The sequence below is a fragment of the Eucyclogobius newberryi genome, unplaced genomic scaffold (genome assembly GCF_026437365.1).
Source record: "Eucyclogobius newberryi isolate DKJ021-1_F unplaced genomic scaffold, fEucNew1.0.hap1 SCAF_9, whole genome shotgun sequence".
In the NCBI taxonomy this organism is placed as follows: domain Eukaryota; kingdom Metazoa; phylum Chordata; class Actinopteri; order Gobiiformes; family Gobiidae; genus Eucyclogobius; species Eucyclogobius newberryi.
The window spans coordinates 17,067,059-17,086,603 of NW_027316532.1; the positions used below are offsets into that span (position 1 = coordinate 17,067,059).

The 19,545-nt window shown below is 42.0% G+C and overlaps 2 protein-coding genes across 2 annotated transcripts in view; both read right to left on the reverse strand.

Moving 5' to 3' along the window:
* The window catches only part of LOC140353811 (transcription factor JunD-like), an 81,814-nt gene extending 76,557 nt beyond the window's left edge, over positions 1 to 5,257 (reverse strand). The window contains exon 1 of the mRNA XM_072438558.1: positions 5,247 to 5,257. The gene's annotated coding sequence lies outside the window, so the exon portion shown is untranslated. The remainder of the gene's footprint in view (positions 1 to 5,246) is intronic.
* Positions 652 to 19,041, reverse strand: ddx49 (DEAD (Asp-Glu-Ala-Asp) box polypeptide 49). The gene is made up of 13 exons (XM_072438557.1): positions 18,872 to 19,041; positions 17,852 to 17,975; positions 9,728 to 9,813; positions 9,064 to 9,185; positions 8,548 to 8,735; positions 6,255 to 6,395; positions 6,059 to 6,134; positions 3,744 to 3,820; positions 3,511 to 3,608; positions 3,051 to 3,125; positions 2,807 to 2,895; positions 2,557 to 2,628; positions 652 to 1,719 (listed from the first exon to the last, which is right to left on the reverse strand). The coding sequence occupies exons 1-13, from the start codon at positions 18,984 to 18,986 to the stop codon at positions 1,552 to 1,554; spliced, it is 1,431 nt and encodes a 476-aa protein (XP_072294658.1). The 5' UTR covers positions 18,987 to 19,041; the 3' UTR covers positions 652 to 1,551.
* Positions 19,042 to 19,545: the final 504 nt, after the last annotated feature.

Here is a 19,545-nt window from a genome sequence, read left to right on the forward strand (position 1 = left end):
GGCCTGGGCCGAGGCCTAAGCCGAGAGGTCTAACGTAAAAGTCTTAACGTCTGAGGTCTAACGTAAAGTCTACGTCTAACGTCTGAGGTCTAACGTAAAGTCTAACGTCTGAGGTCTAACGTAAAGTCTACATCTAACGTCTGAGGTCTAACGTAAAGTCTGCATCTAACGTCTGAGGTCTAACGTAAAGTCGAGGTCTAACGTTAAGTCTAACGTCCGAGGTCTAACGTTAAGTCGAGGTCTAACGTCTGAGGTCTAACGTAAAGTCGAGGTCTAACGTCTGAGGTCTAACGTAAAGTCGAGGTCTAACGTCTGAGGTCTAACGTTAAGTCTAACGTCTGAGGTCTAACGTTAAGTCTACGTCTAAAGTCTGAAGAGACCGCAGCACCGGCCCGAGGCCTTGGGCCGAGAGGTCTAACAAAGTCTTACATCTAACGTCTGAGGTCTAACGTCTAGAGTCTGAAGAGAGTGCAGCTCCGCACACGCCGAGGCCGTAGGCCGAGGGGTCTAACGTCTAAACGTACAACTGCAGTAGGGGGTGGTAATGTAACACTTGGCTAGAAACCGCCATAAAACACCAAAGAAGAAGCAGTCACTATGTTACAGTTCTTTATTCATTATATTATCATCATTATACCAACCTGTTTTTCGGCACTTATCACAGGTTGCAGGTCCAATTTTCCTCATTGTTTTTTTGTAGATATTTATGGTCTCAAGGGGGCGATGTGTTCTGTGTCCCTCCATCTTATCGTTTGTTTAGGATCCGTCGCCAAAGTTTCCTTCAAACAATGTGACACCTGATTGCATCATCGTCAATGACCTCATCGTGCTGTCCAGCTGAGGGCATGATGTCACCGACGATGATGTCACCAATCACCAACATTCTGCCACTCTGAGAGAAGTCTGGCGGTAATGTAACACCAATACCAACCGCCATAAAACACCATAGAAGAAGCAACTTTGACTAAGGATCCGAACAAACGACCAGATGGAAGAGCAATCAGACGAAAAAATATCTTCAAAACAAACTTCGAATGACGACAATCTGACGCAACCTGCGATTTGTGCCGCAAAAGTTTAAGAAACGACTTGTATATTGACTCAATAAAAGCTTCTGCAAACATGTATTAACTTGTGAATAATTCATTTGAGTCTCATGTGTACAGTTCTGAGAGATGTTTCCTTGTCCGGCTTGTTTCACACAGAAGATAATATATGCCTTTATTTGTCAACGCAATGGGGAAATTTTGGCGTTGCAACTCTTAATAGAAACTCTTATAAACAAAACTCCTATGGACAGAAGCGCGTCAGACTCGTCCTTTTTATACGTGGAAAAACAAACCCATCCGTGTCTCGTACATTCTCCAACATAAACGTCTTCTTCCTCGACTCTCAAAGTCTTGATGCGCAAAGGTTCAGTTTTTGGACAGGGCGACTCTGAAGATGGACAATCGACGACAGCGATAGAGCCTGGTGTTGAGGCTCAAAACGTTAAGTCACTGTTCGACCGGCGGAGAACAGCGCCCCCTGTCTGTAGTGCCCTCCCCCGGCTCACGCTGCAGCTTTGGCCTTCTGTTTGTCCCTGCGTTTCCTGATGGTCCGTTTGACCCGGGCCTTTTTCTGGAGCTCCATTTTCTCCTGGATCTTCTCCTTGAACTTCCTCTTCTGGCTCCGGATCTTCTCCAGCTCGGCTGTCCTCTTGGCCTCCAAGTCGGGATCCTGGGGAAAGGTACATTTAAGGGCCATGAGCATTGAGGTGGAGAGCGTTTTTTGGAGCTTCCACCCAAAAAACTCAGAATCCCAGAAAAGTGAAGCACGTTGTAAAGGAACGGCTCGACAGAAACTCCAGTTTTTACACTGAATTCTCATTTACTACATTCTTGCTGTTATTATATTTAAATTATACGCTTATTAATCATTCCCAGATGAGAAAACACTAGTCTACAACGTGTAAGTGAGAAAAGTATTCACACTCAGTTAAATGCCCGAGTTGTGCTTTTGGTTGTGAATACTTTTCTCACTGTGACGTTGTTGAATTTCATACTTTTAAAACGGCTATAATTGTTAGGATTATTAATGCATTTAATTAAATCTGGCTGAAACCATTTGGGAATCAAAAATAATTCAAACTTTACTCTATAAAGTCTATTTTAACATTGAACCATCGAATGAGAAACAAGCGAAAATAAACAACACAGAAATATATAACATAATATAATTTAACTGCATTTCCATCATTTTATTGTTGTGTTGCATCAGAAACGGGAGGTGGAACTTCACAAACGTTTATTCGCTTCAGGTGGATCATGTGACTAAAGTGCGCCCTCTGCAGGACTAAAGGTGTCACTACACACAGAGCAACCAACAAGCAGACGGGCTCCTGTAACTAGGACAACCAACACCAGATATCAAACGCTTGGATGGAAAGAGGCTAAAGTCACATTAGTTGTTCGCTTTTGTGACTCTAACTCATATAGGAACGGTTATCATTATTTACTGTTATTTATTGTTGATTGGACACATATTGAACGACAAGTTAATCGTGTTTGAACTTACTTTTCCCTCCAGAATCAGCTGTTTTCTTTTGTTGATTTCCTTCTTCTCGTCAAAGTCGGTCGCCTCCAGTTTCTGCGGGTCAAGAGCCATTAGACAAGTCTTTGACCTTCGACCTCGACTTTACGGACACTTTTGAGCGCATTAATGACGACAGTAACTTCTGAAGTGTTGCAGAGGGATTTCGGATTGTTTCCCGAGGTGTTAATCCCATAAATTGCTGAATAAAGACAAAGCTGTAAAAAGCACGTACGATCTCACACTGTCGCCGCGTCACGTTGACCTGAGTCAGGATCTTGTGGACTTCTTTTTCCTCCACACGGAACTCCTTCAGCTTCATCTCTACGAACACGCAAACACGCAACACACGCAAACACGCACACACAAACCCACAGATTGAGTTCTGCCTTATTAGGACACAAACGCACCAGGATATGTTTATCCAAACACTTTTATGGCTCTGGTTTTGGAGAGTTTAAAGCGGAGCTGTAACTCACGAGTCTGCTCTTCGATGGCGTGGACCAGGTGGATGTCGTACTGCGTCACCAAGGTGATGGACACGCCGTTTCTCCCTGGAAAAGAACGGCGGTTTAAACGAGGCAAAAGAGGAACACGGACGAAGAGCTTTACGTTTGTCTAAAGTATCAAACGTCTGACGCTAAACACAAAAACCTGCATCGAAGCGAGCTACCGTATTTTCCAGAGTATAAGTCGCACCGGTGTATAAGTCGCACCGGTGTATAAGTCGCACCAGCCAAAAAAATGCATAATAGAGAAGAAAAAAAGTAAAAACTGGAGGAAGGTAAAAACTGGAGGTAAAAACTGGAGGTAAAAACTGGAGGTAAAAACTGGAGGAAGGTAAAAACGGGAGGAAAGTAAAAACTGGAGGAAAGTAAAAACTGGATGAAAGTAAAACTGGAGGAAAGTAAAAACTGTTAGAAGGTAAAAACCAGTCACCTGCTCGAGCCGTTCGTCCTACTCGGTGGATGTAGATTTTGGGGAGACCGGGAGTGTTGTGGTTTATGACGACCTGCACCGTGGGAATGTCCAGGCCTCTGCAAGACAAGAAGAGGTGAGAGGTCACACAGGCACCAAAACTGGAGCTTCATCGGTCTACAGGACCGTAACGATTTATCAGAATGATCATGACTAACAGACTAATGCCGTATTTCGAGTCTTTCGGGTCTCACCTGGAGGCGACGTCTGTGGCGATCAGGATTCTGTAAACACTCGCCTTGAACTTGGCCAGATTCGCAAACCGTTGTTTCTGGATTAAGAAAAAGACAAAAAAAAACAATATGTAAAAAAATGCCAATTATAGAATAATAATAATACTACTTATAGGACTGCAAAGGTCAAAGGTTTCATGCCATGTTGCCATCCGCCTCTTTGGCCCTATGCAGAATGGTTGGACCCAAATGGCATTGCTTATTAAAAGAGGATGTTACGTTCCACATGTGAGTGTGATGCATCATTAGAAAGTTTAGGCCTTCTAGTTTCTGCAGATGTGCAGATGAACACTGTCAGGGCTTCAGAACTCACACTACAGAAGCCCAAACATAAACAAAACATCCTTTTTTTAGTCTCGCGTGAATATTGTCAATTTGTAATGGTCCTGAGCATGACATACTTCATTGTGTGCTTATGCTGTTCACTGTACATGATGTTTATCTTGTTGACAACAACTGTGTAAAGTTTCAGATCTCTAGGAACAGGCATTTTGGTGCTGTTGACCTTTTTGTATCAAAAAGTATATTCAGTTATCCAAATATGTGCCAACTGTGCCAAACTGTTTTATTACAATTTTAGCTCCTCTATGATCATAAAACATACATTTTTATGTTTTGCAGGCCACTAATATCTATTACAACTGCTAAAAACAATGTATGTGAAAATTTGTGAACATGAGTGTAATAAATAAACAGAAGTGATTTTTCTTTTTTTTTTAGATTTATTATATAATAATACACGTATCTAACAAAATGCACATCCAACAGGCAAACACGATCAAATACTGCGTAAAATGTTGTCGACACGCACCAAAAAACTGGCTCATCAGTGTTTACCCATGTGAATATTCATCTTCCAGTCAGGTCTAAAACACACCCACCGCTCGAAAGTAGAGATGCACTGATTGCAAAATTCTTGGCCGATACCGATTTCTGTTTTTTAAGGAGGTCTGACCTGCCAAAACCATTTTTTCCGATACCAATTTTCTATCTAGCCACTGATTTTCTCACAAACTACCCAGTATTATATATATGAAAAAGGTGCATGTATACAGGACATACGTTTTATAATATAAAATGTAATTGATTTTGTGGAAAAATAGAAAAATAAATAACATAAAAAAATAATATATATATATATACAGAACAGGAACAAAAAGGAGCGTCATCTCTGATTGGCTGCTGCGCCGCCTCGCCGCAGAAAAGTTGAACAAATCTGAACTTTTCTGCGGCGAACAATTTTAACGCCTTGAAGCTTATACGTCTGTCAAAGCGTCTAGAGCGGAAAACGCACCCTCTGCGCCGCGCTCCACGCCGAAAAAGCAGGAATCGCGCCGCAGAAAATGCAGGAGGCGTTCGACGTGCGTTTACATAGACTTTGAATGTAAACTGGACGCTTTGGACGCGGTCTGAATGAGTCTTGCTAGTTTTTAGCTGTTTTGCTCTGGGTGCGTTGAGCTGCACATGCGGGTCAGTTTGATCGGCCGAAAACCGGAAATTACGACAATGACCGGCCGGTCACCGATTGGACAAAAAAACGTCTTTTTTAATCGGCGGCCGATTGATCGGTGCATCTCTACTCAAAAGCTTGGCTCATTGGCTAGAATAAAAGAATAATAGTATAATAATATAATAGTATAATGGAGGTTACGGGTGGTTTATATAAAAGGGCTGTGCCAGACGAACTCGAGAATGGAAAAACTGGTGCATGGTCTCGTTCTGGAGCTGAAAGTGTGAGGAAAACAAACAAACCTAGCAGCATTTTGCATACGGAGCCGGTGTTTTGTATTGGACAGAGAAACGCTGTTTACTGGATTATTTCTCCAAAGTGGATTACTTCAGGAAAAATACAGGTGGATATTGTTTTTCAGTGGATTATTACGGACAGAATGATACAGCTACAGATGGTTTGAATGTCGCTGGTTCAGAACCGGAAAACAGTAGAAATGTGTTCTGAAAAGTTGAGTTTTATCAAAAACTATTGGTAATTGGTTTTCGCCCGTGCGCGGTCTGGCGGTAGTAAAGACGTTAAAACATCATATTTTGCAGACTTTTTTCCTGAATGTTTGTACAATTGAACATGTCTTATGGTAATATACTTGGTTTTAATATGGTTTATGTCATGTTTCACTAATTTGTGTAATTAGTGCTCCGATGTGACTGGTCTTCACCAGTTTGAGGATGTTTGAGATGTTTGAGATGTTTCACACGTGACACTTCGAACACCCATGAAATCCACGTTACCGAGAGCGATTTACGGCATGAAAAGTCCTCACCTGCTTCATCATCGAGTGCAGAGAAATGGTGGGGAAATTGAACTCTCGAAGCATCATGGTCAGGACCTGGCAGCTCCTGGAGAGAAACAGCCAGAACATCACCAGAAGAACCACCAAACCAGAGATTAGATGGTTATAGGAGGAGGTTCTAGCAGTAGCAGTAATGGTAGTAATCAGAGTACTCAGAGTTCCGTACTTGCAGGTGTTGGTGAAGATCATGATGGACCAGTCGTGGTGTTGGTCGGTGAAGGTCTGGATCAGATGGACCAGGTAAGCGTCTTTGACCTTCTCTGGGGTCAGGATGTACCTCTGGTCCAGCTCCTCCACGGTGCGAGTACTGAGGGGGGCGTGAGGTCAAAGGTCAAAGGACAGCGCAGAGGGAGGAACAGACCACTACAACGTCTTGAGTTTCAGAGAACCTGAGCTAAACCTGGGACAATATCAGGCCTTAATATGTACAAAACGAGGACCAGAATGAGAAGAACCACAGATGAGGAACAAACATGCGTCTAGTTCTGCATAAAAACTGCTGCAGTTCAGACTTGCACAAACTCGCTCTGCAAGACGCGCGTTTGTCACTTCATCTGTGTTTAAAGTGAACTTTGAGCACAATTAGATATTTCTCTGCAGCCCGACGGTCACAGATCACCACGGAAACCGCTTGTACTTTATACAAAAGCAAAGATATCAGAGGATTGTGGTATTCTGAGCAAAACTAAAGATTTGCTGAAGCATAATTTCTGCTTCAGCTGGAGACCGTATTGTCCGGACTATAATGTAACACAGCTGATAAGTTTCTCTTTAAATGAGTTCAGTGCATTTCCTGCATTTCCCACCGTTACCATAGTAGCCGTCAATCTCGCGATACGTGCGTCAGATAATGCTACACCTTCGGGTGGATGTCAGAACGAGAACAACTGCAGGTAAAACCAACTCTGTGAACCTGTCGTTTCATGTTATTATGAACTGGAACTAAGTGTCTCCGCTGTATTATCCACTTGTAGCTGTCTGCTAGCCTGTGTGCTAGCATATTGGAAGGAACTAGGTGTTTACCTAATGATAACCGGCGTTAGCCGCCGTCAATGCCAACACAAACGATCTGTATGTTTTCTAGTATTTATTGCCTGAATTTGATTGCGTTTAACCAGATTCTCATTGGGTTAAACTCTTAAGCAAATGGCCTCATAGTGATCCATGTACGATTAGCTGCTTTTCATTGTGAAATTGTGAGTTGTTTTGTTATATTTGTTGGTTGTTTGGCTATTGTAGTTTTAATTGCTAAATAACTTATATTCCTATTATGCATTTATGAAATATGGCACCATTATAAATGTGTGTGCAGGCTTTTAGATAGGTGCCCGTCTTCCTGTATTTAGGACGGGGTATTTTAAATGCGGACGGGCATTTTCGAGTGCAGGGACGGCCATTTTACTAATAAATCTTAGAAAAAAGGGGAATATTAGGCTGAGCAAAATAATATGTCTGCTTGCCGTAACCCGACCGAACCGGTATAAAACAAGCCGACTGGGGGAAAAAAAAACATCAGCATTTCGTCAAATTGACGCCAAATACTTTAATTTTTCTAATATTTCGCCGCCTCGCCGACCATTCTTTTCAAAAGCGCTGTGTAGAACAATTTTAACGCGCTGGTCAACATATCTTTCATCCCAGGGGACAAATAACAAATTGCACGACGCATTTACGTTTACATTTTCGGTCCTCCATATGCTTCTGTATTCAACAGACTATGGAAGTTCGCCTTTGCTGTCCACTGGTCTGCTCAGCGCTCATATTGTTCTGCATCATGGTGTCGCTTCATGTTAAATTTTATGTGTGTGTGTGTACACAAATATTAATTTGGGACTGTTCATGCAGGCCAGGTTCATTCACCTGCTCGCGCCCTCGTCCATGGAGAAAGGACCACAGCATGAGTCCTTAGAAGTCCTCACATGATACTGCTGGTGCGGTAGGAGGCTCTGCAGCCAACTCTCACCCCATTCACCCCTCTCTCACCTAATTAACCCAACTCTCACCTAACTAACCCAACTCACACCTAACTAACCCAACTCACACCTAACTAACCCAACTCTCACCTAACTAACCCAACTCTCACCTAACTAACCCAACTCACACCTAACTAACCCAACTCACACCTAACTAACCCAACTCACACCTAACTAACCCAACTCTCACCTAACTAACCCAACTCTCACCTAACTAACCCAACTCTCACCTAACTAACCCAACCCTCACCTAACTAACCCAACTCTCACCTAACTAACCCAACTCTCACCCCACTCTCACCCCACTCATCCAACTCTCACCCAACCCTCACCCCACTCATCCAACTCTCACCCCACTCTCATTCGCCTCTTACCCCACTCTCACCCCACTCATCAAACTCTCACCCCACTCACCCAACTCTCACCCCACTCACCCAACTCTCACTCTGAGTGTAACGTGCAGTGCGACAGGCAGGGGAAGCTCACTCAGATTGGCTCTCCCAGAAGAAGGGCTTGTTGAGGGCGACGCCCTGGAGCTGCTGCAGTGTGTCAGTCAGCGTGGCACTGAACAGCAGCGTCTGGCGTTTGACTGGCAGCGCTCCCAGGATGACCTCCAGGTCAGAGGTGAAGTCTGCACAGCCCTGCTCCAGCAGCCGGTCGGCCTCGTCCAGGACCTCAACACAGAAGAAAACACTTGAGCCGCTTGGCCTCGTCCAGTGTGAGCCGCTTGGCCTCGTGAGCCGCTTGGCCTCGTCCAGTGTGAGCCGCTTGGCCTCGTGAGCCGCTTGGCCTCGTCCAGTGTGAGCCGCTTGGCCTCGTCCAGTGTGAGCCGCCTGGCCGCGTCCAGTGTGAGCCGCCTGGCCTCGTCCAGTGTGAGCCGCCTGGCCTCGTCCAGTGTGAGCCGCCTGGCCTCGTCCAGTGTGAGCCACTTTTTCAAATTCGACTGATGTGAAACGTGTGAGAGTCGTGAGCAGAAGACAAAGACACAAACATGACACGAACCAGGAACTGCACACGACTCAGGCTGAAGGTGCTGGAGCTGCGGATGTGATCGGAGAGACGTCCTGGAGTTGCCACGACAACATGAGGCTGAGCAGAGAGCTCCAGAGCCTGTGCCACCATGTCTGAGGAGGAACAAGAGGAGGAACGTGAGGAAGGAGAGGAGGAACGAGAGGAAAGAGAGGAGGAACGAGAGGAAAGAGAGGAGGAACGAGAGGAAAGTGATGAGGAACGTGAGGAGGAACGTGAAGAGGAACGTGAGGAGGACCAAGAGGAGGAACAAGAGGTGGAACGTGAGGAGGAACGTGAGGAGGACCAAGAGGAGGAACGTGAGGAAGAACAAGAGGTGGAACGTGAGGAGGAACGTGAGGAGGAATGTGAGGAACGAGGAGGAACATGAGGAACGCAAAGAGGAACGTGAGGAGGACCAAGAAGAACGTGAGGAGGAACAAGAGGAAGAACAAGAGGTGGAACGTGAGGAGGAACGTAAGGAGGACCAAGAGGTGGACCGAGAGGAGGAACGTGAGGAGGAACGAGAGGTGGAACGTGAATAGGAACGTGAGGAGGACCAAGAGGAGGACCGAAAGGAGGAACGAGAGGAGGAACGAGAGGAGGAACGAGAGGAACCCAACACATGACAGAGGTCGGGGGTGGTCTGTGCTCTCACCCATTCCTCCGACAATGATGCAGTCCTTCAAACCCAGAGGCTTCCCCAGGACTCGGAACTGCTCAGCGATCTGATAGGCCAGCTCTCTGTGAAGACCAGAACACAGACGACAATGTGAAAAATGTCTTATCTGTGAAATGGAGGTCGCCTGAAACAACCTGCCTCTGCAACAGTGGAGAACCTCCGCTGGAACTACTGTAACAGTCAACTAAAAGCTAGAGCCTGTTCTGTTCAGCCTGTTTCCTACATCTGACGTATAATCTGTGAAAGAAGAATGTGTCGTTGACTTTTACTCCAACACGTTGGACTAATTACCCCCAACACGTTGGACTAATTACCCCCAACACATTAGACTAATTACCCCCAACACATTAGACTAATTACCCCCAACACATTAGACTAATTACCCCCAACATATTAGACTAATTATCCCCAACACAGACTATTTAACCCCAACACGTTAGACTATTTAACCCCAACACGTTAACTATTTAACCCCAACACGTTAGACTATTTAACCCCAACACGTTAGACTATTTAGACTATTTAACCCCAACACGTTAGACTATTTAGACTATTTAACCCCAACACGTTAGACTATTTAGACTATTTAACCCCAACACGTTAGACTATTTAACCCCAACATGTTAGACTATTTAACCCCAACACGTTAGACTATTTAACCCCAACACGTTAGACTATTTAGACTATTTAACCCCAACACGTTAGACTATTTAGACTATTTAACCCAAACACGTTAGACTATTTAACCCCAACACGTTAGACTATTTAACCCCAACACATTAGACTATTTAACCCCAACACGTTAGACTATTTAACCCCAACACGTTAGACTATTTAACCCCAACACGTTAGACTATTTAACCCCAACACGTTAGACTATTTAACCCCAACACGTTAGACTATTTAACCCCAACACGTTAGACTATTTAACCCCAACACAATAGACTATTTAACCCCAACACGTTAGACTATTTAACCCCAACACGTTAGACTATTTAACCCCAACACGTTAGACTATTTAACCCCAACACGTTAGACTATTTAACCCCAACACGTTAGACTATTTAACCCCAACACATTAGACTATTTAACCCCAACACATTAGACTATTTAACCCCAACACGTTAGACTATTTAACCCCAACACGTTAGACTATTTAACCCCAACACAATAGACTATTTAACCCCAACACGTTAGACTATTTAACCCCAACACAATAGACTATTTAACCCCAACACATTAGACTATTTAACCCCAAAACATTAGACTATTTAACCCCAACACGTTAGACTTATTATCCCCAACACAGACTATTTAACCCCAACACATTAGACTATTTAACCCCAACACGTTAGACTATTTAACCCCAACACGTTAGACTATTTAACCCCAACACGTTAGACTATTTAACCCCAACACGTTAGACTATTTAACCCCAACACGTTAGACTAATTAACCCCAACACGTTAGACTATTTAACCCCAACACGTTAGACTATTTAACCCCAACACAGACTATTTAACCCCAACACATTAGACTGATAATCCTCAACACAGACTATTTAACCCCAACACATTAGACTATTTAACCCCAACACAGACTATTTAACCCCAACACATTAGACTGATAATCCTCAACACATTAGACTATTTAACCCCAAAACGTTAGACTAATTATCCCCAACACATTAGACTATTTAACCCCAACACATTAGACTATTTAACCACAACACATTAGACTATTTAACCCCAACACATTAGACTATTTAATCCCAACACATTAGACTATTTAATCCCAACACGTTAGACTGATAATCCTCAACACATTAGACTATTCAACCCCAACACATTAGACTGATAATCCTCAACACGTTAGACTATTTAACCCCAACACGTTAGACTATTTAACCCCAACACGTTAGACTATTTAACCCCAACACATTAGACTATTTAACCCCAACACAATAGACTATTTAACCCCAACACGTTAGACTGATAATCCTCAACACAGACTATTTAACCCCAACACGTTAGACTATTTAACCCCAACACGTTAGACTATTTAACCCCAACACGTTAGACTATTTAACCCCAACACGTTAGACTATTTAACCCCAACACGTTAGACTATTTAACCCCAACACATTAGACTGATAATCCTCAACACAGACTATTTAACCCCAACACATTAGACTATTTAACCCCAACACAGACTATTTAACCCCAACACATTAGACTGATAATCCGCAACACATTAGACTATTTAACCCCAACACATTAGACTATTTAACCCCAACACGTTAGACTATTTAACCCCAACACGTTAGACTATTTAACCCCAACACGTTAGACTATTTAACCCCAACACGTTAGACTATTTAACCCCAACACGTTAGACTGATAATCCTCAACACAGACTATTTAACCCCAACACATTAGACTATTTAACCCCAACACAGACTATTTAACCCCAACACATTAGACTGATAATCCTCAACACATTAGACTATTTAACCCAAAAACGTTAGACTAATTATCCCCAACACATTAGACTATTTAACCCCAACACATTAGACTATTTAACCCCAACACATTAGACTATTTAACCCCAACACAATAGACTATTTAACCCCAACACGTTAGACTATTTAACCCCAACACGTTAGACTATTTAACCCCAACACGTTAGACTATTTAACCCCAACACGTTAGACTATTTAACCCCAACACGTTAGACTATTTAACCCCAACACATTAGACTATTTAACCCCAACACATTAGACTATTTAACCCCAACACGTTAGACTATTTAACCCCAACACGTTAGACTATTTAACCCCAACACAATAGACTATTTAACCCCAACACGTTAGACTATTTAACCCCAACACAATAGACTATTTAACCCCAACACATTAGACTATTTAACCCCAACACATTAGACTATTTAACCCCAACACGTTAGACTTATTATCCCCAACACAGACTATTTAACCCCAACACATTAGACTATTTAACCCCAACACGTTAGACTATTTAACCCCAACACGTTAGACTATTTAACCCCAACACGTTAGACTATTTAACCCCAACACGTTAGACTATTTAACCCCAACACGTTAGACTATTTAACCCCAACACGTTAGACTAATTAACCCCAACACGTTAGACTATTTAACCCCAACACGTTAGACTATTTAACCCCAACACAGACTATTTAACCCCAACACATTAGACTGATAATCCTCAACACAGACTATTTAACCCCAACACATTAGACTATTTAACCCCAACACAGACTATTTAACCCCAACACATTAGACTGATAATCCTCAACACATTAGACTATTTAACCCCAAAACGTTAGACTAATTATCCCCAACACATTAGACTATTTAACCCCAACACATTAGACTATTTAACCACAACACATTAGACTATTTAACCCCAACACATTAGACTATTTAATCCCAACACGTTAGACTGATAATCCTCAACACATTAGACTATTCAACCCCAACACATTAGACTGATAATCCTCAACACGTTAGACTATTTAACCCCAACACGTTAGACTATTTAACCCCAACACATTAGACTATTTAACCCCAACACATTAGACTATTTAACCCCAACACATTAGACTATTTAACCCCAACACAATAGACTATTTAACCCCAACACGTTAGACTATTTAACCCCAACACGTTAGACTATTTAACCCCAACACGTTAGACTATTTAACCCCAACACGTTAGACTATTTAACCCCAACACGTTAGACTATTTAACCCCAACACGTTAGACTATTTAACCCCAACACATTAGACTGATAATCCTCAACACAGACTATTTAACCCCAACACATTAGACTATTTAACCCCAACACGTTAGACTATTTAACCCCAACACGTTAGACTATTTAACCCCAACACGTTAGACTATTTAACCCCAACACGTTAGACTATTTAACCCCAACACGTTAGACTATTTAACCCCAACACGTTAGACTGATAATCCTCAACACAGACTATTTAACCCCAACACATTAGACTATTTAACCCCAACACAGACTATTTACCCCCAACACATTAGACTGATAATCCTCAACACATTAGACTATTTAACCCCAACACGTTAGACTATTTAACCCCAACACATTAGACTGATAATCCTCAACACAGACTATTTAACCCCAACACATTAGACTATTTAACCCCAACACAGACTATTTAACCCCAACACATTAGACTGATAATCCTCAACACATTAGACTATTTAACCCAAAAACGTTAGACTAATTATCCCCAACACATTAGACTATTTAACCCCAACACATTAGACTATTTAATCCCAACACAATAGACTATTTAACCCCAACACAATAGACTATTTAACCCCAACACGTTAGACTATTTAACCCCAACACGTTAGACTATTTAACCCCAACACAATAGACTATTTAACCCCAACACAATAGACTATTTAACCCCAACACGTTAGACTATTTAACCCCAACACGTTAGACTAATTATCCCCAACACGTTAGACTAATTAACCCTATTAACTATTTAATCCCAACACAATAGACTATTTAACCCCAACACATTAGACTGATAATCCTCAACACGTTAGACTATTTAACCCCAACACGTTAGACTATTTAACCCCAACACGTTAGACTATTTAACCCCAACACGTTAGACTATTTAACCCCAACACGTTAGACTATTTAACCCCAACACATTAGACTATTTAACCCCAACACGTTAGACTATTTAACCCCAACACGTTAGACTATTTAACCCCAACACAATAGACTATTTAACCCCAACACAATAGACTATTTAACCCCAACACGTTAGACTATTTAACCCCAACACGTTAGACTATTTAACCCCAACACGTTAGACTATTTAACCCCAACACGTTAGACTATTTAACCCCAACACGTTAGACTATTAAACCCCAACACGTTAGACTATTTAACCCCAACACATTAGACTATTTAACCCCAACACATTAGACTATTTAACCCCAACACAATAGACTATTTAACCCCAACACGTTAGACTATTTAACCCCAACACGTTAGACTATTTAACCCCAACACGTTAGACTATTTAACCCCAACACGTTAGACTATTTAACCCCAACACGTTAGACTATTTAACCCCAACACAATAGACTATTTAACCCCAACACAATAGACTATTTAACCCCAACACAATAGACTATTTAACCCCAACACAATAGACTATTTAACCCCAACACGTTAGACTATTTAACCCCAACACATTAGACTATTTAACCCCAACACAATAGACTATTTAACCCCAACACGTTAGACTATTTAACCCCAACACAAGACTATTTAACCCCAACACGTTAGACTATTTAACCCCAACACAGACTATTTAACCCCAACACATTAGACTGATAATCCTCAACACATTAGACTATTTAACCCCAAAACGTTAGACTAATTATCCCCAACACATTAGACTATTTAACCCCAACACATTAGACTATTTAACCCCAACACATTAGACTATTTAACCCCAACACATTAGACTATTTAACCCCAACACATTAGACTATTTAATCCCAACACAATAGACTATTTAACCCCAACACGTTAGACTGATAATCCTCAACACATTAGACTATTCAACCCCAACACGTTAGACTGATAATCCTCAACACATTAGACTATTTAACCCCAACACATTAGACTAATAATCCTCAACACATTAGACTATTTAACCCCAACACATTAGACTATTTAACCCCAACACATTAGACTATTTAACCCCAACACGTTAGACTAATTATCCCCAACACATTAGACTATTTAACCCCAACACGTTAGACTAATTATCCCCAACACATTAGACTAATAATCCTAAACACATTAGACTATTTAACCCCAACACATTAGACTATTTAACCCCAACACGTTAGACCTTTTAACCCCAACACATTAGACTGATAATCCTCAACACATTAGACTATTTAACCCCAACACATTAGACTATTTAACCCCAACACGTTAGACTATTTAACCCCAACACGTTAGACTATTTAACCCCAACACATTAGACTGATAATCCTCAACACATTAGACTATTTAACCCCAAAACGTTAGACTAATTATCCCCAACACATTAGACTATTTAACCCCAACACATTAGACTATTTAACCCCAACACATTAGACTATTTAACCCCAACACATTAGACTATTTAACCCCAACACATTAGACTATTTAATCCCAACACAATAGACTATTTAACCCCAACACGTTAGACTGATAATCCTCAACACATTAGACTATTTAACCCCAACACATTAGACTAATAATCCTCAACACATTAGACTATTTAACCCCAACACATTAGACTATTTAACCCCAACACATTAGACTATTTAACCCCAACACATTAGACTATTTAACCCCAACACGTTAGACTAATTATCCCCAACACATTAGACTATTTAACCCCAACACGTTAGACTAATTATCCCCAACACATTAGACTAATAATCCTAAACACATTAGACTATTTAACCCCAACACATTAGACTATTTAACCCCAACACGTTAGACCTTTTAACCCCAACACATTAGACTGATAATCCTCAACACATTAGACTATTTAACCCCAACACATTAGACTATTTAACCCCAACACGTTAGACTATTTAACCCCAACACGTTAGACTATTTAACCCCAACACATTAGACTATTTAACCCCAACACGTTAGACTATTTAACCCCAACACGTTAGACTATTTAACCCCAACACGTTAGACTATTTAACCCCAACACGTTAGACTATTTAACCCCAACACGTTAGACTATTTAACCCCAACACGTTAGACTAATTATCCCCAACACGTTAGACCTTTTAACCCCAACACATTAGACTAATAATCCTCAACACATTAGACTAATAATCCTCAACACATTAGACTAATAATCCTCAACACATTAGACTAATAATCGTCAACACATTAGACTATTTAACCCTAGCACATTAGACTATTTAACCCCAACACATTAGACTATTTAACCCCAACACATTAGACTATTTAACCCCAACACATTAGACTATTTAACCCCAACACGTTAGACTAATTACCCCCAACACATTAGACTATTTAACCCCAACACATTAGACTATTTAACCCCAACACGTTAGACTATTTAACCCCAACACGTTAGACTATTTAACCCCAACACGTTAGACTATTTAACCCCAACACGTTAGACTATTTAACCCCAAAACGTTAGACTATTTAACCCCAACACATTAGACTAATAATCCTCAACACATTAGACTAATAATCCTCAACACATTAGACTATTTAACCCTAACACATTAGACTAATTATCCCCAACACATTAGACTATTTAACCCCAACACATTAGACTAATTATCCCCAACACATTAGACTAATAATCCTCAACACATTAGACTATTTAACCCCAACACTTTAGACCTTTTAACCCCAACACATTAGACTATTTAACCCCAACACGATAGACTAATTAACCCCAACACGTTAGACTAATTATCCCCAACACATTAGACTAATTAACCCCAACACATTAGACTAATAATCCTCAACACATTAGACTATTTAACCCCAACACGTTAGACCTTTTAACCCCAACACATTAGACTATTTAACCCCAACACATTAGACTAATAATCCTCAACACATTAGACTATTTAACCCCAACACATTAGACTATTTAACCCCAACACATTAGACTATTTAACCCCAACACATTAGACTATTTAACCCCAACACATTAGACTATTTAACCACAACACGTTAGACTAATTACCCCCAACACGTTAGACTAATTATCCCCAACACATTAGACTAATAATCCTCAACACATTAGACTAATAATCCTCAACACATTAGACTATTTAACCCTAACACGTTAGACTATTTAACCCCAACACGTTGGACATGGCGGTCACAGGGTTCAGGGGGTTACAGGGTTCAGGGGGTTACAGGGTTCAGGGGGTCACAGGGTTCAGGGGGTCACAGGGTTCAGGGGGTCACAGGGTTCAGCACTTACCTTGTCGGCGTGAGCACCAGGCAGTAGATTCCAAACGGATCCTCGGAGAGCTTCTGCAGAATAGGAAGCACGAACGCCGCCGTCTTTCCACTTCCTGTTTTAGCACAGCCCAAAACATCTCGTCCTGAGAGAAGAACGACAACAAGCGCTTCAAATCAGACATTTAAACCAGAGCTACAAGTGACAGTTCAGACTTTATACCATTGTTTAAGAGAATCTAATCAAAATATGACATTAGTCTGGTTTAAAACAGCTGCTATGGTTTATTATTTTACCTTTTTTTTTCATCCCCAACACTGCAGACTTTTTATCCCCAACACGGTGGACTCTTTATCCCCAACATGGTTGACCTTTCACCCCAACACTGTAGACTGGTTTAAAACAGCTGCTATGGTTTGTTATTTTGCATGACTTATTTATTTAAGGAGATTATTTAGTCTATTTTTCAATGAAGGCAAAATCCTGACATTTGCTATGATCTTTTAAAATAGAAAAGGGAAAGACAAATCACAAAATATTCTACATTGAAAACGTTTTAGGTTTTGTTTCGTTATAAAGACTTTAAAAGCTTTAAAACTAAATTTGCATTATTTTAAAATGTTTTACCCTGCAGGATGGGGGGCACACAGCTCTGTGGTACATATATAGAGTTTTACCCTGCAGGATGGGGGGCACACAGCTCTGTGGTACATATATAGAGAGGTTTACCCTGCAGTATGGGGGGCACACAGCTCTGTGGTACATATATAGAGAGGTTTACCCTGCAGTATGGGGGGCACACAGCTCTGTGGTACATATATAGAGAGGTTTACCCTGCAGTATGGGGGGCACACAGCTCTGTGGTACATATATAGAGAGGTTTACCCTGCAGTATGGGGGGCACACAGCTCTGTGGTACATATATAGAGAGGTTTACCCTGCAGGATGGGGGGCACACAGCTCTGTGGTACATATATAGAGAGGTTTACCCTGCAGTATGGGGGGCACACAGCTCTGTGGTACATATATAGAGAGGTTTACCCTGCAGGATGGGGGGCACACAGCTCTGTTGAACGGCGGTGGGTTTGCTGATGCCGAGTTGGACACACTGTTTGACGAGCCATTCCGACAAACCCAGAGACGAAAAGTCACTCATCTTTTTTCTTTTTCAGATAAATAAAAATAGATAAAACGCGATCCACGGCTTAGAAAAGTGAAGACATTTCAGAAAAACTCGTCACAAAGGGAAACTCTAAACACCCTCGTGGTTCTGAGGTCGCGGGGCGATGACGTACCACGACGGATGTGTGGGGAAAAGGCGCACTCTAGTGTCGTCATGTCGGACATGCTGGTTACACTCAAACTGCAGTAATCAGAGCAATTAAGTCTCCTTTTCTCATTTATTCTCCTGGACCCCTCATGGGCCTGTCCTGGGCCTCTCCTGGGCCTCTCCTGGGCTTGTCCTGGGCCTCTCCTGGGCCTCTCCTGGGCCTGTCCTGGGCCTGTCCTGGGCCTCTCCTGGGCCTCTCCTGGGCTTGTCCTGGGCCTCTCCTGGGCCTCTCCTGGGCTTGTCCTGGGCCTCTCCTGGGCCTCTCCTGGGCCTCTCCTGGGCCTCTCCTGGGCCTGTCCTGAGCAGACCTCTCTTGGGCCTGTCCCAGCGGTCACTGGATTCTGTTCTTGCCTTAAGGCTCAGCTCAAAACCTTTCTATTCAGTC

Excerpts from the sequence above, each read along its gene's own strand:
- ddx49 (XM_072438557.1), bottom strand. The coding sequence starts at position 18,986 with ATGAGTGACTTTTCGTCTCTGGGTTTGTCGGAATGGCTCGTCAAACAG. Across the intron at positions 8,736-9,063 it reads TGAGTCGTGTGCAGTTCCTG|GTCCTGGACGAGGCCGACCG; the intron begins GTTCGTGTCATG and ends TTCTGTGTTGAG. Across the intron at positions 2,896-3,050 it reads CGCCATCGAAGAGCAGACTC|AGATGAAGCTGAAGGAGTTC; the intron begins GTGAGTTACAGC and ends GCGTGTTCGTAG.